Raw genomic sequence first — 21495 nt, 5'->3', positions numbered from 1 at the left:
CCAGGTGGGGAAAGCTGACGCAAGCATTGGTTTATCATGAAAAAGGACAATGAGAATCTGAAGATGGAATAAGAACCGTCGGATGAAACAGCATAAGATGGTTTACAGCACGCCCTGTGGTCCCCTCCAAAGGTGACGAGAATGTCCTCTACCCCACGTGCCCGACATGTGTCGGTACCTCAACTGGGAAGTGCAAACTCTCTCCCCAATGGCCAAATCAGTTCTCTTTCTTTACGTTGTCCAATTAGATTATTTTTATTAACCCTCATTATCAGACATTTTTAAATCTTAATCACTATCCGTTGAGCATATATCCTTAATTACTTTACATTAAATTTTTGAATACTATAAAGTAACCCAATTTATAAACATAGCAAATGTTATACTTGGTCAATAAAATATCTATGTAATTTTATTCTACGTTTTCACATTTGTGAAAAAGAGAAGATCATTTAACAAAAAAAAAAAAAAAAAAAAAGAGAAGATCAGTTCAAACATAAAAGAGTTCCGCACGTGACTCTGGATTTTTAAGACATGAGAGAAAGGTCGTGTTACTTGATCCATATCATGGTCAAGGATCATGCAACTTATTAGGTCAATTTTATCGTAATTTAGCCTTCCAACTACTCAGTAATGGGTGTCCTTGCACCTGGTAGCGTGGTTACATGCACTACCAAATCAAATCCAGATATTTGAATCTTTGTAAGAGCGGAGCCAAACACCACTAAAACTAGTATAAGGGACTACATGTTAAACAAAGACGGGGATACAAGATTCGCCAAAACTACATTTCACATATAAGCTACGGACTTCGTTTAAGCTAAAGTATATGTGGTCTTAACTCTTGTTCATTCAAACCTTATTGAACGAATGGTTTCTTTTTATCAAAAAGAACGAATGGCTTTTATTCCAGACATTTAGTTACTATGATCGTATTTATCCATCATATCAGATCATGAATGATTTCTTAAAACTTTATAACATTTATCAACCATGCTAGTTCAAAATAATTGAGAATATGCGATAAAACAACCAAGATTTAAAAATATCACCAAGGTTGAGTTGACCTAGTGGTAAAGAGGTTGCCTGCTGTAAAGAGGTTGCCTGTTGTAACTATCGCTGCAAAGATTCAATTCGCGCTGTGAGATACAATTTACATTGTTTGGATTCCAGACAAAGAGGTGAAGCCACTTTCAAAAAAAAAAAAGTTTATCCACGACAGTTTTATTTTACCAAAAAAAAATATCGAGATATCAAGGTGGCCTAGTGGTTCCTTGAGATTTTCACAGACGGCCAGAGGTCGCATGTTCGATACTCTGTCAGCGCGGTGGTACTATACTTCTCCAAATAAATCTTTCGCGGTTTCATGGATATGGAGCCTTTCAGGGTGAGATTAGTCACTATAAATAGTTTATCCACAACAAATTTATTTTACAAAAGAAAAAAATATCACTCGAATTTATATGTATATGATTGGAATGAGAACTCTGCAAAAAGTTTTAAGTGACTCAAATTCATGTGTTTTTGTTCAGTGGTTTCTTTTATATTTAAAGTAATTACATAGTAAACTGTATTGATATCGGATAGATATTCATTGAAGAGATACCAAACTGAAATCACAAGATTGTTATAAACAGTAGAAACTTATGGATGGGTATGAGGTATCTGGACATGCATCTGTCCTTTTTCTTGGGGCGCAGTCACAAATTACAAATATGTATATACATCTTTTTGTTTCTCAATAGTATTTTTTTTTTTGTGCATAGTTTCTCAATAGTATTCACATCCTAATTTAACTACCTAAATAGGCATATACATATGTGAATATAAAGATAGAAAATTAGATTTAACCTAAAAGAGGTAAGAAAAATAGGATCATACAGTTGCTATATTCTAGAATTTATTATTTTGAGATATGCAATATGGTGGGTCCCTGGTTAGGACCAAAGTGTGGAGCACGATTTATCTTTGAAGTTGATAAATAATAATTATATTTTTTTGTCTTGGTGTTTTTGATTGGAGCATTAGAAAAAGTAGGATGTGCGTTTTCGTATTATCACTGGCTAACCTTTGTAACAATGTCTGTACGGACGACGTTGATGTATTTCAAATATTCTACGCCCTCTTTGTTATTCTAATTTTCTGTCATCTATTATCAATTTTACAAAACAAATGCATGATGGATGGCTCCCATTGATCGGTGCGAAACTGCGAATGAATAAACCACAATAATAAATAAACAAAAGTAGGAAAGATTCTGAGAGATTTTGACCTAAAAAACGTTGGAAAGATATGTAAGTTACAAAAAGATTCACAGAACTTGATTTAAAACAAAAAACTTGAACGACGATTTTCCTAATTCCTAGTACCATTCGTCGTGAATATTGATTAGTACCATTTTGGAAGTTAATTAACATCTTTAGATTCAAATTACTATGAAATTGTTATTCTAATGGTAAGTGACAATAAAAAAAACATGTGACTAAACGCATAATAGATTTTATCAATGTTTCAGTTTTAGGTTTAGGCCAATCTCTATTGGTAAGACCATTTCTAGAAAATCGGAGCATTCCGAACCATAATTAACTTCAATCGCAATGGACGAACACGAACTACAATCTCCTAACGTATATGATGAATATCTTCACTAGTGTATAGTTTTTCTTATTGATCTCGACCAGTAAGAAGTGCTCGTATTTACTAGTCACGATTATGTTTCTGTAATCTGAATTGTTTTTGAAAAAATGCGTAAGCATGGACTCCAAACCTGGTTACACATGCCTAAACTAATGGAATCACAAAACTACAAATATATATATATATAGTAATGCACAACTCAAAAATAAATATCCACAAATTATTCTCGGACCTGTCGGTAACATTTAATAATAAATATAAGTTGGTTAACATATTAAGTCACTAGCGAAAAGATGTTCTTTTCGAAATAAATAGCCTGTGTGGTCCGGTCCTCCCTAAATAAATCTGTAGATTTCGATTAACCACTTTCTCTCCCAAAAAAGGATATTTTTTTGGGGCCACTAGCTAGATAAGACGTTTGACTATCTAAACCATTATTGGTTTTCTTAAGGGTATAACCGGTTTTCCTGCTACCACCCGCAAATGCAGCTTTTGCGGTTGGTAACGGTTGTTGGCGTTTTACAACAATCATTCAAATCGTTTTAAATCTCTCAAAGCCTCATAAATTCAAAAACTGGTTCCAGCGTTTGCAGCTGCGGGATAATAATTTTTTTCTTAAAAAAAAAAACAATATAAATACAAAATAAAAATATTCAATAAAAATTTTAAATTAGAATTATAAAAATACTAAAATATATCTATTATATTTTAATTAATATTATAAAATTTTAAAATTAAAATATCTTCTATAATTTTTAAAAAAATTTAAAACTATAACTTTATAAATATAATTTTTATATTTATTATAATATTATGATTTTTGATATTTTATAATTATATAAATATAAATATTGTTAATTTATTATTTAACCGCTACTGCATTTGGTAGTTAATCAGTCATAAGTATCCCGCAAACGTACCAATTTCTAACCTCAGAACCAGTCGTACAAATCTCTTAAAACTGGTAGAAACCGCAACCACCCGCAAACGCAACCGCAACCGCTGCGTTTGAATGACTGCCCAAAAGTTACGTTTTCGTTTATGACTGTGGAAAATATTACAAATGTCTCTTAATTAGACACATCGCTACGTCGTACTACACGCATTGCCTCATTCTATTTGCAACTCAAGTAATTTGAGTAGAGAGGTATACGTATTTTTGGTAATGGTCAATATCATTTTATAATGTGATTTTGTGAATAAAATACCAACGAACCATGACAAACTATATAGAATTGCAGTAGCAATTTACTAATCATTCAAGTAAAGATGTAAGGTAGGACTAAAACTTTGGGTGAGACTATAGCTATACTATATATAAGTATGGGCTTGTAAACTTTGTTTCTTTTTCATTTTATATAAATATAAGCTTTTGGTCAAAAAAAAAAAAAAAGATGTAAGGTTCTACAATAAAATTAGAAATTTTCACAAAACATTGGAATTTCCCCCAAGTAAACGTGTTTGACGTTAACCTTCTAGTAGAATAGGTTTTATATCATGGTTATGATATATCGATGTATCGCAAACTTTTATTTGTTAAAAAGTAAATCCCAAAGTTAAGGATGAACTTGTATTTGAAGTGAGATAGCTTACAATATTTTTTTTTTTTTTTTTTTTTTAGATAGCTTACAATATGTGAACGTCGTAAGTACTATTAGAAGCTAGTTTTGGATTTAGATATGAATTAATTGAACTAACACATTGGATTGTATGAACATCTAATTTTTACTAGTTATTAGAGCATTCCATCTTTAATAAGAGGAAATCTCTATTAAGAGGAAGAGGTTTTTAAAAAATCATTAAAAATAATAATACAAATATTAATGGAATTATTAAAAATTTAAGACACCCATACTATTATTTTTTTAGTATATCTTATTTTTTTTTTAAATCACAACAATGTTTATATTATTATTTCTTAAGATTGGATATTTGATATCATTATTTTCAGATTAATTACATGTGGGGCATATAAGTACGAGAGAGTGTTTGTGTCCACACTTAAAAATCAAAAATAGTTTTCTTTATAATCTTCTTAAATTCTTGGACAGCCAATCCCATCAATGTAGATATTTTGAAGGGAAAAAGATGTGTATGTATACCCATATATATCAAAATATGCTTTCTTGGTCTTTCTGAAGACTTTTTTCCAAAATAAGTAAAGGATGAGGTTTGAAGCAACCATCATATTTGCGACACATATTACTATTTGCCAGCCTTTTTTGCTCTTATTCTAATATATATTTAATACTTTTCCAAAAGAAAAAAAATTGTTCTACATTATTATTATTTTTAGTTCGTCTCCCTCTTAAGTTAAGTGAAACCCACATATATAATTTATTTTTGCATGTTCAAATGAGTCTAGTCCTAAATCATAACATTATATCCACGTGGTCACATATATTTGGTATTGTGGAATTGATTTGAACTTGGATCATTTAGAGCATCTCTAACTTTACTCTATTTTTTATTCTAAAATAGTGTAAAAGTGAATATGAAGTAAAAAATACTATAATATCTTACTTTATTTTTATTCCATAATGAATTTACTCTATAAATGAAATGATTTATATTTTGTTTGTTCATTACTCTATTATAGAGTAAAAGATAAAGTAAAGTTAAAACATTTTTATTCCATATTTTTTTTACTGCATTTTAGAAAAGAAAAAAAAGGATTTTACATTGAAAATGCTCTTCATTCTCTAAGTCCACATACAGCTAAACCAAACTAACCATGGTTGTTCCCTATTACCATAGCTACATCTAGAAGAGAGGAGAGTGTGCGAGTCTTGTCTTTTGTTTCTTTTATTACACACAAATAGATGAAACGAGGAAAGCTGCTACTACTACTTCTTTTGCTACTTCCATAAATAGGTCCTTCCTTACGCAGATAATCAAGTTTGTTCATCATCTTCTCGTCGCCTCTCCAGCAATACTTATATCTATCTATTTATACATAATCGTGTTTCTTAATTTCCTCTTCCGTTAATCTCCTTAAAACCTTCTTGTTAGGGTTTTAAATCCTTGTGGCCACAGGTAGATCTCTTTGTAATGATATTTTCTACTTTTTGATTAGTCTGATGGATCTTTTTCATTTTGGTCGATTTGATGTTTTGTTTCTGGGTTTTTTTGTTTTGTTTTGTTTAGGCTAAATCTGATGAAAGGTTGCATATCTTTCAATTAACCCCCATAACAAAATAAAATAAAGGCTGCATATTTCATTCCTTTTAAGCAATCCATATAGATCAACTATATAAATTTGTACTTTAGATTGCTTTGCTTTGTGGGTACTTAATCATCTTATCTCTCGTTGACTTCATCAGCCCCCTTCCACCAAAAAAAAATCCCAGCAAAAAGTATCTTTTTTTCTTTTCCAAATGAATTGTTTTATGTGTGTGAATTTTTTTTTCTTTTCCAAATGGATTGTGTTATGTGAGTGAATAATCTTGTTATTGAGGTGGTTTCACCCTTGATCTTATGTTCTCTGCAAGTTAAAAAAGAGATCTTATATATTCTTTTTTTCTGTGAAAGAAAAAATTAAACGAGTAAGAGATGGTGAGGGGAAAAACTCAGATGAAGAGGATAGAGAATACAACAAGCAGACAAGTGACTTTCTCTAAACGCAGGAATGGTTTGTTGAAGAAAGCCTTTGAGCTCTCGGTGCTTTGTGATGCTGAAGTTTCTCTGATCATCTTCTCTCCTAAGGGAAAACTTTATGAATTCGCCAGCTCCAAGTACGTTTTCATATAAATCTTCTACAGAGAGAGAAATAGAGAGAGATAGAAAGTTTACATTATCTCTTGGTTCATACATGGATTTGTTGATTTGTTTGCTCTTTGTGGAATTACATCTCTTTAAACGTTTGCTTAGAGAGGATGTAAATGAGTTTCTTGGTTTCTACCATGTTAAGGCTATTACTAAAGTAAAATCAAGTACACCGTCTTGTTTTAATTGTTTGAGATGTCTCTCTCTCTCTATCTGTCATATTTAGTTTGAGTTATGATAAAAGTTAAAATGCCAAAGAACTCTCTAGCAAGTACTTTTGACATGTTATATACAGTCTTATTAGAGATCATGATCACACACACACGTACAACTCGAGTTTGTATTACAATTATTCTTTCTTGGGTTCATTTAAGGATCATAATTATGTTGCATGCAGTTAGTTTCCTTATGAATTGAAATGATACATAGTCTGGCGAAATTAATATTTTTCGTTATTGCTTACAGCAAATAGGGTTTATCTAAGTGATGATTAGCACATTGTTTTATCGTTCCTGATAGATAAATTACCTATGCTTCATTTCATTATCATTCCTAATATAATGCAATTAAGTTGCTTACTATGTTCCTACTGTTTTCTACCTGATTTAGCATCCATACTCAAGCCACAATCTTAACATAGATTGTTTAGAGAATGAGAGAAATTAATTATCTTGTAGTGTTAAGTAGAAGGGAAACCAAATTTACTTTTGATCAGATGTTTCAGACCATCTGTGCATTTGTGAAAGTACATCTTTCTCTCAACCTACTTAATAGTATAAAGAAAAGAGACTCACATGTCTTTTTTTTCCAAAGTTATGCGTAAAAACCCCCAAATAGACAAGGCTTTCCAAGTCATGTCATTAAGTCTTGTGATTACTTTGACTAAGAAAGAATTTATGCTCTTAAATTGTCTGCTTTTGAGTTCCAGTTCCAGAGAATTGAATATGTTTCTTATACTGTGCTAACTTAATCTCTGATGAATTTATGTTTTTAACAGTATGCAAGATACCATAGATCGTTATCTGACGCATACCAAGGATCGAATCAGCAACAAACCGGTTTCTGAAGAAAATATGCAGGTTAATTATGATCTTGTGTACCAGTTTCTCATATAACTACTTAAGTACAAAGATCAAAATGGCTTAAGAAAAAAAAAATCATAGTCTGTATCTAGTCTCAATGTCACATATTAGCATCTCAATGTCACTATTAGACATATATTGAAAACAATCACATGCAATAACATTGTTGATATAACCAACAGCATTTGAAACATGAAGCAGCAAACATGATGAAGAAAATTGAACAACTTGAAGCTTCCAAACGGTACAAACATGTCATACACTTGTATCTTTGCAATTTTGCTGTTGTTAAACGTCAAACACGTCATATATATGGTAAGAGTATGATCGAATTAAGTGTTTCATTCTTGCTTTAATTAGTAAACTCTTGGGAGAAGGCACAGGATCATGCTCGATTGAGGAGCTGCAGCAGATTGAGACCCAACTTGAGAAAAGTGTCAAATGCATTCGAGCACGAAAGGTATATATGCATATTTATTTAGATCATCCCCATATTATTATTCTTATAAAATGATTCATAATTCTAACTTAATTGCTCATTTCTGTTAGACTCAACTGTTTAAGGAACAAATTGAGCAGCTCAAGCAAAAGGTAAAGAGACTCAACTAGTGGAATATTACAACTTTATAATCTTCATGTGCTTGCTTCTAACAAATGGAACTAAAAACTTTTTGCAGGAGAAAGCTCTAGCTGCAGAAAACCAGAAGCTCACTGAAAAGGTACAATACTATAAACGAATTTCGCCTAAGGGTCTCAAGTTAGGGTTCCTCATTTGTTTTTTTAGTAAAAGTTTGGTTCTTTATTTTGGCTTTTTGGTTAGGAGTCTTTATAGTAGTTCTTGGTTAATCTTAGTAATTACATTCGCATTATTGTACGTAGTCCCATGATCGCCATGACCTTGGTCCTCTATGTGTTGTTAGATCTTCTTTGCATCTATTAATTTTGTAGACAAATAAATATTTATAGTTATTTCCCTTATTTTTTATTGCAGTGGGGATCTCATGAAATCAAAGTTTGGTCGAGCAAGAACCAAGAAAGTGGAAGAGGTGACGAAGAAAGTAGTCCAAGTTCTGAAGTAGAGACAGAATTGTTCATTGGGTTGCCTTCTTCTTCAAGAAAGTGAAGAAGCACTCTTCCGACAACAGCAAAAATGCAAAAGAAACCCTAAGTAAAAAGGTTTAGCAGTGAGTGTATAAGGTCAAGTAACAAAACTCTAAAGCTGCTTATTGTCATCTCTCTCTCTCTCTCTCTCTCTCTCTCTCTCTCTCTCTCTCTCTTCTTTAAAACTCATCTGCATGTGTTATGTATCTATGTTCTTCTACAGTTGCCTACCTAGATGTTTATATGTTTGTTGTTCATTTTCAACTTTTATTATCATGTATCAATTAATGCTTTTCCCTCCAAATCAGTAATACACATATCCCTATTATATTAAAAAATAATCATTTGTTATTAATGTGTTCACACTATATTGCCACGTGACAATTTTACGTTGATTTCAATTTACGTATGATGACGTGTCAGCTTCACAATCATTTAACAATTAATGCGTTCACACTAATTTTTTAGCCAGTTTATTTTTAGTTCCTGTATTTTTGACATTTGTATTTGTGAACTGAAATTCTCGCCGTAAAACTACTGAATAATATCATTTTGTAAGAAAAAAAAATAGAAAATCATTAAGATTCACATCAACTAAAATGCTGGAATGAGAATATTTTTAGAAATCGAAAGTTTTGTATATTGCCAAACTTAGCCATGGTTGAGGCTTATATACATGAATGCAATAAATAATTATGATTGGTTATGAATTAAGGAAACTGAGGTAAAAAAATACCACACACAAAGTCGGATCTTTAGTTTAGCCAAATATTGATTTTCTTTACGGAGCTTTCATATCAGATAACCAAACTTGAATATGATCTAATCTAAAATATTTTGGATACCAAAAATATATAAATCACAATTATATACTTAAATATGTTAATTATTTTAAATTTTATATCTAATAGATATTCGAAAATATGAAAATATCTAAAAATTATCAACATAATCACAAGTAAATATCTAAAAATAACATAAAATGTTCAAAATACTGAAAATATTTATTTGTTCTCCATCCAAATATTCAAATTGGACTAATTTTTATGTAAATTTAAATATTTAATCTTACATTATTCAGTGTTTTATGTTTTATATTATTTTATTTTCATATTTTGAGGATTTAAGTATATTTGAATTTTTGTTAAAAAAATACATAATTAAAATAGGTACCCGAACTCGAATTCAAACCGAACCCGCAATGAACCAAATCTAAATCCAAATTTGTAAATATACGAATTTAATTTCTAACTCTAAAAATTCAAAATCCGAATATATTAACTGAATCCGAACAAATATATGAATGTCCATTCCCAAAAAAAAATTATATAACAATTACCTTAGTACAATATACAATAAATAATTTGATAAACTATTCCACTCCGCTGAGAGCGTACTACCTAGTAGCTTATTATTTTTGTAGGAACAAGCACAATAAAAGATATATAAGGGCATCAACATCAATATTCTCCACAAGAGTAACTAAAAATACTAACAAAGAACAGAAACATAAGAAAGATAAACTAAAAAAAGGAAGAATCGATTTATTGGCCAATAAACTTTCAACATGTTCTTTGCCAAATGGTAGAGATTTTTATAGTTATTAAAATATTATTATTTAACTAAACTTGTGAATACTAATTTAATAATATTTTGAAACTCTATCTGAGAAACTAATAACTCTCGTTGTTTCTGTTGTGAGACAGGTAAAACTCTCGTTGTTTATGTACTATCTTGAACTTGTCTTTTGTTATACTAATGAAGCATGCTCGAATCTTACTAGGTTAGACTATTCATCTTGCCATGGTTATGATTTGACATTAAACATAGCATTATATATAGTCACAACAAAATGTATTAGTTTGAGATTCAGTCGTTATCGCTTTACTTGTTCTTTCTGAAGCTTTTGCGTATGAATCCAAGAACGCATGGTAAGATACTGATCTTGTGATTGTATTTTGTTGATTGATAAAAGGTTGGTCAGACAATGTCTTATCCAAACCGTAAACAACCAGACGACACTAAAACATTTCGAGGTAAACTGCTTTAAACACACACATACCACTTTCTGTTTCTCGTCAAGTGAGGATAACACATTCATGGTTCTTCAAAACTTCGTCCAGACACATGTTATCTGTCTTTGGATCTGGTCTGGTCTGGTCTATGCACTAATGTTTTAGTAAGATATGCCTAATTTTTTTTCCGTTTTACTGTTTTTAAAGACCAAAGCCAATTTTTTCCAATCTATAATCAAACAAATAATATTGATAGGGTCACAAGCAACAGTCCAAAACAACCAAAAAAAAACAAACTGGAGAGTGAATCTAAACATAAATATATACAAGCCACACGAAACAGATTCAATTTTTAAAACTTAATTATGACCTTGGCCATTACTATTATCATCTCCAGGAACATATGGTTCGAAAAGCTTGGCACATGGATTAGGATCCTGATGCATAATCTTAGCAGCTCGCTCGAACTCTTCCCTCAACACTCTGATACTAAACTTATCCACAACCCGACCCAGATCATGGCTTGTCTCAAACGGATCCTCTATGCATATCAAATGCCTATCGTTCCCAACCCTTCTCGTCCAGTCCTTCTCTCGCTTCCTGCAACAACAACAAAAAGATCTCATGTTTCATCTCTGAGACTGCTTTACAGTAATTAGTAAGTAGAAAAGCTCAAGTGTGAACTTACCCAAGTATGGAACCAGTGCGTACAGATACAACGGTGTTCGCATAGTCATGCCCGTAAGCCCAGTAGTTGAAAAATCCCCACACCAGCTCGGCTATGGTCTCCCTGTTGCCTGATCCGAATGTACTGAGTCTTCCGACGTTATCAAAGTATGCGCATTGGATGTTATCAACCCCAACCGAGTACGTCGGCTCCATCTCCTGCAGATAGGCCAAAAACGTAAACCCTTTTCAATAAAAGTTACATTACACATATTAGTTACCATACACACCTGTAAGCAAGGAAGAATTGGCGGGCTACGTTGTTGTAAGTAATGAATGCACATAAGAACATATCTGCAGAGAGTTTCATACATCAGAAATGGTCTCTTATGATTGTTTTGTGAAATGTAGAATGTGGAGGAACTTACGCATAGCTGGAGAGTGTTCCTTGATAAGTTTCATTAACCTTTCTCGATTTCGCCCAGTGTTTGACAATGAAAGCTAATTGCCTTAAACGGCCATCTATCATCGAGTAGTCCCGCAGGAGCTTTGTGTTCACAACAGCTAGCACATTGTTGATACATATATCACACGATATCCCAGTGACAGGATCCATGAGTTTCACTATTGGAACTCTAGCTCGTGTCAGTGCCTACACAAACACATGTCTTAGATGTATAGACACAAGATTCATAACCATAAGAAGAAGTAAAACATTTTTTTTTACCTGAACATTCTGGAAATTATCTGATTCCAAACTATCCGCCAGCTTTAACAATATCTCAGATTTGTTGACATCATCATCATCGATTGCAAGGCAAACATCGATGTCGCTCTTTGGGAAACCAAAGGAGTTGGCACATGACCCGTAGAGATATAGCTTTGCGTTAGGCCATTCTTTGGCGACTAGATTGTCTAGCTTGGCCATTAGTTGTTTCTGCTTCTCCAGCTCCTCTTCTGCAGGAATCAGGGACTTGAAGACAGCAATGAAAGGTGCGTCGTGCCTGTGGATGTCGTTTCGACATGCCATATACCTTTTAACCATTCTTAACCTTTGGCCGAGTAGCCACTGACCCCGAGTGTCCATTCTCGATTCCTGATAACAAAAACCCAAACTTAAAAACAATTCTTACAACCTAAAAAATAAGCTAAACACCATCACTGAATGTTCCCAACAAATCATTAGTAGAATATTAAAACTGTATGATCTAGCTATATCCTATATATCACAGAAACTGAAACTTACCTTCTCGCGAGAAGTCCGGCTAGCTTTCTTCTCATCTTTGGCATCCTTATCGTCAGTCTCATCTTCAAGCAAAACAGACTCAACAATATCTTCTCCAAAACCCTCAGTTTCACCCTCAGCAGGGCCAAACTCTCCATTACCTTCTCTCTTTCCCTTACTCAACTGTCCCACTTCCCCTCTGTACTGACCTCCACCGCGAGCTTCCTTGCTCAGCATCGAAAACGAATCCTGAGCATCAGCTGCCGATACAGAGTGTAGACTTTTACCCATAGGTGGTCCAGGATGATCAACCTGCTGAGTAAGATTGAACCTTCCCTCGTTCTGGATAGATAATCTCCTTAATCTATCATTCTCAGCACTCAAATCATCATCCCATACCTTAGGATGCTCGCCCTTTGCATTATCATGATTCCTCTGAGAACCACCCATCATCCCTCTACCATCATAACTCCTCTGGAAACCACCCATCATCCCTCTACCATCATGGTTCCTCTGGGAACTACTCATCATCCCTCTACCATCATGATTACCCATCATCCCTCTACCATCATGATTCCTCTGGGAACCACCCATCAGCATCCCTCTATCAGCATCCCTACTTAACAAATCTCTATCCCATGCTCGCTGGTTACTAGAGAATCCAGGAGGAGGAGGGGTAGACTTGGAACTACTACCCCTGCCGTTATTACCAATGGGACCCCAGTTTCCTCTTCCAATGCTCCCAGGATGAGAAAAGTTTGGATCTTTACTAGAATTGAGAAGCCCACTTTGAGTCGCATCTCCAGAGAAAGAACCAAACACAAGCCTTTGCGGCTGCTGCTGAATCGAGTGATGATTAACAGCTCCATTAAACCCTAATCTATAAGCATCTTCTCCTGATAACCTCTGATTGCCATCGAATTGGTTCGACGGAAAAGGGTTTTGCTGAAATTGAGGAAACCCTAACAGATTGGGAGGCGATGAGGCGTGGGGCCAAGGAGGAGTAACGTTGGAAGCCCAATTCGAATTCACGGTGGGACCAACGGCTGCGATGGCTGGATCGAGAGTGAACGACTGTGGAGGAGGAGGAGGAGCTGGTGGATTGGTGTTGGTGCTGCTCTGCTGGTGAGGTCTTCTGTGTAGAAGCGAGAGTAGAAACTCTCCTCCGCCGTTGTTTTCTGATGGAGGAGCTGGAGAGTCGCCGCCTCCACCTTCCGCCATTGAAGAGAGAAAGTGAGACGATTTTTTGGGAAGTCGACGATCTTTCAATTTCTCAGTGTTGTATGAACCGATCCGATCTCGTGTGTCTTTTATATTCATGATACTCTCTCCACCGTCCGATGTTTGCATTTTATATTTTTTTTTAAACCGGATCACAAGTAATTATTAATTAATTAATTAGGAAATCAACTAATTTTTGAACAAACAAAAAAAAAAAAGAAATCATATACATCAATTTTCTTTGAATTTAAACAAAGTATTTTTTTTTTTTTTTTAAAAAAATGGTACAAAACATTGCCTTAAACCGGTTGAAAACCGGGTCTCTAACTAAACCAAACTACAAGTTCAATATGGCAGCAGTTCTTAACCCCTTTGCTGCAGAGTTGATGAGAGGGTTTTGGGTTTATCCTCATGACTAGCTGTTCCCTTGTGTAAGCAAAGCATCTTCAGCTCATTTTTTTTAGATTATTATGAAACCAAATGATTGATTACTGGAAGGAATCTGGTGGTGGTGCATTGGTTTGGCGACAATAGTGGAATGCAAACATGACATTTTTGGGCGGTACCTTTAAGAATGAATACTCACCAACCTTTCTTCTTCACCACTGATCTTGCTTTCCATTTTATTGTTAAAGCGAGTTCTACATATTGTGCTGTGTCCTCTCATCTCCACCATTGTTAAATAAGATCTATAGTTTGTAATCTTGTTCTAGGAAACACCATTGTTTATTTTTTTTTATTAAGCTCCAGTGGCAATGGCAATGCACTCTGTTTGAATCAATCCCATGCCCACAATATCTTTACATTCCCTTCTGCATTCACTTTCGTTACTTCTTCTCATTAACTCTTTCCCTCCTTTAGTAGAGACAACTTATAGGTTCTCGTTTGTACATAGATTCAACATATTGTTAAATAAAAAATGGTAAAAATGTGGTCTGAATATAGATTCTGCATTAGTAGTTGAAATAGTCTGCAATGACATACTAATCTTCATAACTATTTGCAAGAATCTAACGTTATGGAATTAAACAGTTTCTACAACTAGCAATTGGTTTAGTGTTTTTGAACCAGACAAATCTACACTTGTTTGAGCTCATCTTCACCGTGCTTTCTTCCTTGACTTAAATGGAAACCCCATAGGCGGAGACGGTGAGAACTCAAACGGCAAATGCGGTGGCTCAAACGCACCGGTAAGCATCTCAACAATCTCCTTCATCGTCGGTCTCTTAACCGGAGACCTTTGCAGACAAAGCAACGCTATAGTAACACAAAGAACCGCTTGCTCTTTCTCCAAAGAATGTATAGACTTATCAACCAACTCCAATAAGTTACCATGACAAGCCAATTGCTTAGCCCATGATATCAGATTAGCCCTCTCAAACTCCGACATAGGCGATGCGGTCACCTGCAACGGCCGTCTCCCCGAGACAAGAACCAAGAGCAGAACCCCGAAACTGTAGACATCACATTTCTCAGACAACACGCCTCCACCACCACCGCCACCACATTCCGGTGCAATGTAACACACCGTACCTCTCATGCTCGGTGTGCTGCTTACTCCACCACTCTTCTGAACATTCACGTCACACCATAGACCAGAGTCTTGGCTTTGTTTTTTAACTGATTTTAAATCTCCGCTTAACCCATCTACCCACCAGTCTATACTATTCCTCTTTTTCCTCTTGGTAGGATTATGAGACTGTTCATCATCATTGTCTCTGTGAAACCAAGATTCAATGCTTGAGATTGAGCTTAACCCTCTTTTATTTTTCTTCTTCTTCTTCCTCTTCTTTCTAGTTAGCTCTTCACAAAACTCTTCCTTCCACCACTCTCTAGGCTTCCTCTTCTTCTTCTTCTTCTTAGAGACCGATGATGATGCTGACCCATCACCGTTTTTGATCCACTCCTTGTTGTCTTTCTTAATCTCACTCCCAATCCACTCCATCACATAGTCTTTCACACTCCCTGACTCAACCACTCCTCTGCTTCCACCGTTGTTGTCTTGTTTCCACCACCAATCTCTCCTCGACCCCACCTTTTGCTTCCCACCACTCTCCACACTCATTTGCTCCGGTGATGCTCCTCCCGGAGACGTAACAGCACAGTTCTCCGGCGAGGGTATCAATGCCGGTCCCGGAGACGCCGTGAAAACGCTGCTTCCACAATTCTCCGGCGAAACCACCGATCCCACCCCCGGAGAAGCTCCAATCCCATTCTCCGGCGAGAAACTCACGGCGTTACCTTCTTCGAACAAAGTAATCACACTCTCACACTCCTCGCGAATCGACCCGTTATCATCTTCCTTTCTCTTCCCATCATCATCTTCCTCAATCAGAATCCTAGTCTCGTCCCCACCACCACTCACCAAAGCCAAAGCCTCAGACTTTACTCTCGCGAGACCAAAATCTCCTATCTTTGCCTTGAAATCGGAATCAAGAAGAACATTACTCGGCTTCACATCGCCGTGAATAATCGGCGGATCACACCGATGGTGAAGAAACTCAATCCCTTTAGCTACATCCGTCGCAATCTCGAACCTTTTCCTCCAATCCATAAGCTCCTCGCACTTAAGAGCCCCAAGAAGCGCCTCCTGCAAGCTCCGGTTAGGCATGAGCTCGTAGACCAGCACGAGCCTCCGGTTACGCCGATCGGAGGAGAATCCGAGGAGGGAGACGACGTGAGGCGAGCTCGCCAGGCGAGAGGAGAGAGAGAGCTCGTTGTGAAACTCCCGCTCGCCCTGTAAGGCCCCGGCGGAGGAGTCCATGACTTTGACGGCGAGGGAGACGCCGCTCGGGAGATCGGCTTTGTAGACGGTGCCGAACCCGCCGTGGCCGAGCTGGGAGGAGTCGGAGAACGAGTTCGTCGCGCGGCGGAGCTGGGAGTAGGAGAAGCGGCGGCATTGGTAGTGCTGAGGAGAGGCATCCGAGGGAGCGGTTCGGTTCCGGGAGAGTTTCCGGTAGAGGAGGATGGTTAGGAGGACGAGTAAGGCTCCGGTTAAGGCGAGGGAACCGGTTAGGATAACCGGAAGCGTCTGGAGACGGTTATGAACCGGCGGAGAGGGGCGTGATGGCATTTTCGGAAGATTTGAGAAGATGTTTTGGATTCAAGTCGGAGGATTCATTCCATAGAAGAGAAGGTGATAAGGGGAGCGTGGGGGAAACGGGTGCTCTTAAAGGCGCGTGACGGTGAGATTCACGAGGGTTCGGGTTTTTAGTTTGAAAGGGTCCCACAGTGGACCTATGAGATTTAATTGGGGGGAAGTGATGGTGAAGTCAACCTCACTCGCCTTCACGCGCATGCGTCATGTGAGTGCGGTGGTTTAGAGCATCTCCAAAAACAAATTTCAAAACTTCAAATTTAGAGTTTTAAGAAGTGAATTAAAGCTCTAAATTTGAAGTTTCATCTTTTTATTTGCATTTTGGTCCTTATAATTAATTATACATCACATTTATGATTCTTAAATATTTTCTCATCCATAATTTTAATCTTTAAAACTTTTGTATACTTTTACATATAGAAGTTTTTTTAAAAATCAAAATAAGATTTATAATATTTTAAAAGTAGAATTAGACAACAAGAATATTACAAAAGAAACTTAATAATTTTTTTTTAAGAAGATACATACATGAGGACATAATTATTACACAAATTTAAATATTACATCAACACTAATAGTCTAGTAAATTTTCTTCAGAACTTTTAAAATATTTTCCAAACAAATTTTAAAATAATTTTATGTAATAATGTGATATTTTTCTTGTAGTTTAATATTTAATAATGTATTTCTATTTATAATTTTATATTTTAGTGTAATATTGTATTAATTAATATTACTATAATATTTTATATATGTGCTAGTTATCTACAAAAGTTTTATGGATTTATATTAATTATGACAAATATAAGGAGTATAGTGTAAATTATAAATAATTTTGAAGATAAATTTGAAGTTTTGCTTTTGGAGAAAAACACCTTGAAACTTCAAATATAGAGTTTGCAAAACTCTATAATAGAAAGTTTTTTTTTTGAGATGCTCTTAGAGCTAACTGGTGATAATTAGTTAATCGGGACCATTGATTAAAGAACAAGAAGTTGTTCTATTGACTAAGCCATGTGATAATGTTTGAATAATTTTGAGTACTTATCCTACAAAGCTATAATAATTTAGATTAGATCAAAAAGAAATTATCTACACAGAAGCTAGATATTTTATAGCTATTTTTTGTATAATCATAGATTTTTTTTTAATTCTATGGATCTGTTCCTTTTTATATGCAAACGTGCTAGTGACGTCAGAGAAAAGAGGCATCGTTCTGGTCGCTTTTTGTGGTGATGAGATTTTGACCTTTTCAGATTTTCGCCTTTTATCGCTTTGGTCTTACTCTTGTTGGATTTTCGCTTTGTTTGTTTTTAGTTTTACATTTTTACCCAATTTTTTGAACCAAAATACAAGTCACTAGGTGTAATTAGGGGTTTGACTTTGGTAACATAACTTGAAAAGGGAATCTATAAAAATAGGCAAAAAGAAAAGAGACAACACACAAAGCTTTTTCAGGTTATTGCAGATTCAGATTAGTCTTTTTATAAGTTTTTTTTTTTCTAAAAGAGAATGGAGATCAGAGAAGAAGAAGTGATTGAGTAAAGTAAAAGCATGATTAACGAGGTATTCTTAGAGTGGGGTTCTTAGCGGAATATAAAAACCCGTCTCTTAATTTTTAACTAAAAAAACTAAGAACCGGCTAAAAAACCTAAGAACTTTCCGTTAATCATGGTCTAATAGAAATGTTCATGTGAGTTCCACTGCTTAGCCTCTTTTTTCTTAAAAAGAAAAATTAAAAAAATTTCAACACTACTACACGGAGCGTTACAGCCAACACTTTGTCGGGGCCCGTGACCTTGGCCCTCCAACTCTCCACCACCGTTGCATATATTAAAAGTTACTATAAGTTTATAATGTTCTATTATCTTTTCATAATTTTTTTGTTTATGTTCCACAGAATCATCCAAGAATTAACACTAACTGTTGTCTGTTGATAATAGGAACAACCATTTGATTCAAGGTTATTTACTAGATAATCAAATTTTATTTTTTATTTCAGAATGAACATCAAGCTCTCCATGGTTGTATGATTGTACATGGTTTCTGAAACAAATTTTCCACGTGCTATGTATAAGACACATAGACAAATATGGACGTTTATATCGCACGACAAGTATATAATGAGTCGATCGGTCCACCAAGAATTTGAAATGTGTCTTGATTTCTTTAAGAGTTACAACCATGTACGTGACAGTTTTACGGACGTGTGATTATCTTGAAAGGAGATATAGTTTGTTCAATATATATATATAAAGATATGCACTATATAATTTTATTTTTATCATAAAGAAAAAAGCAAGTAAAGCAAATCGGTCGTGATCCTGAAATGTGCGTTATGTCTCTGCTCTTATGTTTAGTCTCATCATGCTTCCTTTTGTTGTACTTCTTCGTCACCGTGAAAACGAGAAGCAGTTCTCGCGGCAGTAGTCGAGCCACACTTCCACCGGGTCCTCCAAAGCTGCCAGTGGTTGGAAACATATTCCAAGTCGGATACAGTCCTCACCGCTCGCTCACTGCTCTCTCGAAAATCTATGGACCAATAATGGGTCTAAAACTTGGAAGTTTAACTACCATAGTCATATCTTCACCAGAGGCAGCAAAAGAGGCACTAAAGACGCGAGACCATCATTTATCTGCCCGAACCTTTAACGATCCGGTTCGAGTCTTTGACCACCATGAATATTCTGTCGCATGGGGTCCTCCCTCAGCTCGTTGGAGGTAGTTTTTGTTTTGTTTTATTCAATGTGAATATGAACTTGATCAAGCCCCCATTATAGTATTCAAAGAGTGAGGAGGAATGCCATAGTATAATAGAAATCTAATATATCTTCTATTTTTGTTGGCTTGCATGGGCAGTGCCGTCCCGTAGTTGGGAGTGGCCTAAAGCAAAAAATAATTTTTGTGGCCTTTTATATAAGATACTAATGGTAAATGGTGCCACAAACAACACAAAAATGGCTTAAAATAAAGATTAATATGGTTAACATAGAGAATATGTTGGATAAGATAAAAATAGAATAAGGATATGATAGCTCAAATTAAGTCAAACAAGGTAACCAACCATTTGCCCAGAAAATCACATGAAATGTGGTCTTATTTTCACTACATAAATCTTCACCTGCCTTATAGCAGGGTCGGCCCTGTGCATGGGGTTATAGATCAATTGTGGACGTAAATTATAGAATTTTAAAGAATGTTTCTTGTTCAAATGAACGTCGCTGAAAGCACAAAACGGAAACAATCATACTTAAATTTGTCATATACATTTAGCATATTTTTTTGGTCAAATATATATATCCATATCATTTCAGGATTGTTTTTTATATTGAAGGTTTACATGTTACAAAAAAATTAAAAAAATATTGAAGGTTTATATCATTTCAGGTTGCTAAGGAAAATAACAACAATGCATTTGCTATCAACGCAACGCCTAAACGCAATGGAGCCTCTAAGGACGAAGAAAGTGGAGGAACTCATGAGTTTCATTAACAAATGTTGTGAGAGAGAAGAAGCTGTTGACATAGCTCGTGCTTTTTTCGTCACAGCTCTCAATATCATCTCAAATGCTTTGTTTTCCACTGATTTCGCGACCCATGATTCCAAGTCATCTCACGAGTACCACAACACGGTGATTAGCTTGATGAACGTCACGGGAAAACCCAACGTTGGAGATTACTTCCCGTTTCTTAGATTTCTTGATCTACAAGGCACCCGTAAAGAAGCAACGCTTTGCACACAGAGATTATTCAAGGTTTTTCAAGACTTCATCAATGCTCGGATGGCCAAGAGATCATCTCAGACAGAGCGTAAAGATGTTTCTAGCTTCGATATGTTAGATACCCTTCTGGATCTTACACAGGAAAACAAAGCAGAACTGAGCTTAAATGATATCAAACACTTTCTTCAAGTAAGACTTGATAATCTAATACTATAAAATAAAAGTACTTAGCTTATTAACTAATAACTATACATATATGTAGGACTTGTTTACAGCGGGCACAGACACAAACTCTAGTACAATGGAATGGGTAATGTCAGAGTTAATCCGTAACCCAGAGAAAATGGTCAAAGCTCAGAGTGAGATACGGCAGGTGATTGGTGAAAACGGTGTCGTTCAAGAATCTGATATCCCCAGGCTTCCTTACTTGCAAGCAATTGTGAAAGAGACTCTTCGTTTGCATCCAGCAGCTCCTTTGATCCCTCGAAAATCAGAATCAGATGTCCACATCTTTGGTTTCCTCATTCCTAAAAACGCCTCGGTATATCACATCATATCACGTGAAAATACACTACGTATAACTAACTTGGGAAGCACGTTAACCTAATTTCTTTTTTAGGTTTTGGTGAACGTCTTGGCGATAGGACGAGACTCGAGTGTATGGGAGAATCCGACGAGGTTTGAACCAGAAAGGTTCTTGTTACGAGAAATCGATGTGAAGGGCAAAGATTTCGAGCTGATACCTTTTGGAGTGGGACGAAGAATGTGTCCAGGAATGTCAATGGCTCTTAGAACAATGTCTTTGGTGCTTGCGTCTCTTCTCTACTCCTTTGACTGGAAGGCTCAAAAGGGAGTCGTTGCTGAAAACATGGACATGACTGATGCCTTCGGTGTTACCTTGCGGAAGGCCAAGCCTCTACGTGCCGTACCCACCAAAAGATCTGTGCGGTCGTCTTTATAAGTGT

At 35.6% G+C, this 21495-nt stretch overlaps 4 protein-coding genes across 6 annotated transcripts; 2 read left to right on the top strand and 2 right to left on the bottom strand.

The window, feature by feature from the left end:
* Positions 1 to 5361: 5361 nt before the first annotated feature.
* On the top strand, positions 5362 to 8889 carry LOC106337599 (MADS-box protein SOC1-like). 3 transcript variants are annotated; one of them, XR_001269057.1, is made up of 9 exons: positions 5363 to 5673; positions 6169 to 6371; positions 7400 to 7481; positions 7667 to 7728; positions 7845 to 7944; positions 8034 to 8075; positions 8162 to 8203; positions 8476 to 8716; positions 8747 to 8889. XR_001269057.1 is itself a non-coding variant. In XM_013776706.1 (8 exons), the coding sequence occupies exons 2-8, from the start codon at positions 6190 to 6192 to the stop codon at positions 8605 to 8607; spliced, it is 642 nt and encodes a 213-aa protein (XP_013632160.1). In that variant the 5' UTR covers positions 5362 to 5535; positions 6169 to 6189; the 3' UTR covers positions 8608 to 8889. The 3 variants fall into 3 exon arrangements, 2 of the variants coding, with proteins under 2 accessions (XP_013632160.1, XP_013632159.1); XM_013776706.1 differs by having other exon boundaries at positions 5362 to 5535; positions 8476 to 8889; XM_013776705.1 differs by having other exon boundaries at positions 8476 to 8889.
* Positions 8890 to 10826: 1937 nt separating this feature from the next.
* On the bottom strand, positions 10827 to 13797 carry LOC106342419. The gene is made up of 6 exons (XM_013781346.1): positions 12513 to 13797; positions 11994 to 12362; positions 11695 to 11918; positions 11557 to 11620; positions 11289 to 11485; positions 10827 to 11200 (listed from the first exon to the last, which is right to left on the bottom strand). The coding sequence occupies exons 1-6, from the start codon at positions 13710 to 13712 to the stop codon at positions 10960 to 10962; spliced, it is 2295 nt and encodes a 764-aa protein (XP_013636800.1). The 5' UTR covers positions 13713 to 13797; the 3' UTR covers positions 10827 to 10959.
* An 844-nt stretch (positions 13798 to 14641) lies between these two features.
* LOC106336646 (receptor-like serine/threonine-protein kinase At2g45590) lies at positions 14642 to 16876 on the bottom strand. The gene has a single exon (XM_013775540.1). It carries the CDS (start codon positions 16783 to 16785, stop codon positions 14812 to 14814), a length of 1974 nt encoding a protein of 657 aa, XP_013630994.1. The 5' UTR covers positions 16786 to 16876; the 3' UTR covers positions 14642 to 14811.
* A 2262-nt stretch (positions 16877 to 19138) lies between these two features.
* Positions 19139 to 21492, top strand: LOC106340775 (cytochrome P450 76C3-like). Its single transcript, XM_013779618.1, has 4 exons — positions 19139 to 19530; positions 20197 to 20719; positions 20793 to 21071; positions 21150 to 21492. The coding sequence occupies exons 1-4, from the start codon at positions 19139 to 19141 to the stop codon at positions 21489 to 21491; spliced, it is 1536 nt and encodes a 511-aa protein (XP_013635072.1). The 3' UTR covers position 21492.
* Positions 21493 to 21495: the final 3 nt, after the last annotated feature.

Source organism: Brassica oleracea, chromosome C4, assembly GCF_000695525.1.
Source record: "Brassica oleracea var. oleracea cultivar TO1000 chromosome C4, BOL, whole genome shotgun sequence".
Classification (NCBI taxonomy): domain Eukaryota; kingdom Viridiplantae; phylum Streptophyta; class Magnoliopsida; order Brassicales; family Brassicaceae; genus Brassica; species Brassica oleracea.
Note: the sequence above shows the minus strand (reverse complement) of the source record. Positions and strands in the feature narration are given on the sequence as shown.

Excerpts from the sequence above, each read along its gene's own strand:
- LOC106340775 (XM_013779618.1), top strand. The coding sequence starts at position 19,139 with ATGTGCGTTATGTCTCTGCTCTTATGTTTAGTCTCATCATGCTTCCTT. Across the intron at positions 19,531-20,196 it reads CCTCCCTCAGCTCGTTGGAG|GTTGCTAAGGAAAATAACAA; the intron begins GTAGTTTTTGTT and ends ATATCATTTCAG. Across the intron at positions 20,720-20,792 it reads ATATCAAACACTTTCTTCAA|GACTTGTTTACAGCGGGCAC; the intron begins GTAAGACTTGAT and ends ACATATATGTAG.
- LOC106337599 (XM_013776706.1), top strand. The coding sequence starts at position 6,190 with ATGGTGAGGGGAAAAACTCAGATGAAGAGGATAGAGAATACAACAAGC. Across the intron at positions 7,482-7,666 it reads TTTCTGAAGAAAATATGCAG|CATTTGAAACATGAAGCAGC; the intron begins GTTAATTATGAT and ends TATAACCAACAG. Across the intron at positions 8,076-8,161 it reads TTGAGCAGCTCAAGCAAAAG|GAGAAAGCTCTAGCTGCAGA; the intron begins GTAAAGAGACTC and ends AACTTTTTGCAG.
- LOC106342419 (XM_013781346.1), bottom strand. The coding sequence starts at position 13,712 with ATGGCGGAAGGTGGAGGCGGCGACTCTCCAGCTCCTCCATCAGAAAAC. Across the intron at positions 11,621-11,694 it reads GGAACACTCTCCAGCTATGC|ATATGTTCTTATGTGCATTC; the intron begins GTAAGTTCCTCC and ends AACTCTCTGCAG. Across the intron at positions 11,486-11,556 it reads CAATTCTTCCTTGCTTACAG|GAGATGGAGCCGACGTACTC; the intron begins GTGTGTATGGTA and ends GCCTATCTGCAG.
- LOC106336646 (XM_013775540.1), bottom strand. The coding sequence starts at position 16,785 with ATGCCATCACGCCCCTCTCCGCCGGTTCATAACCGTCTCCAGACGCTT.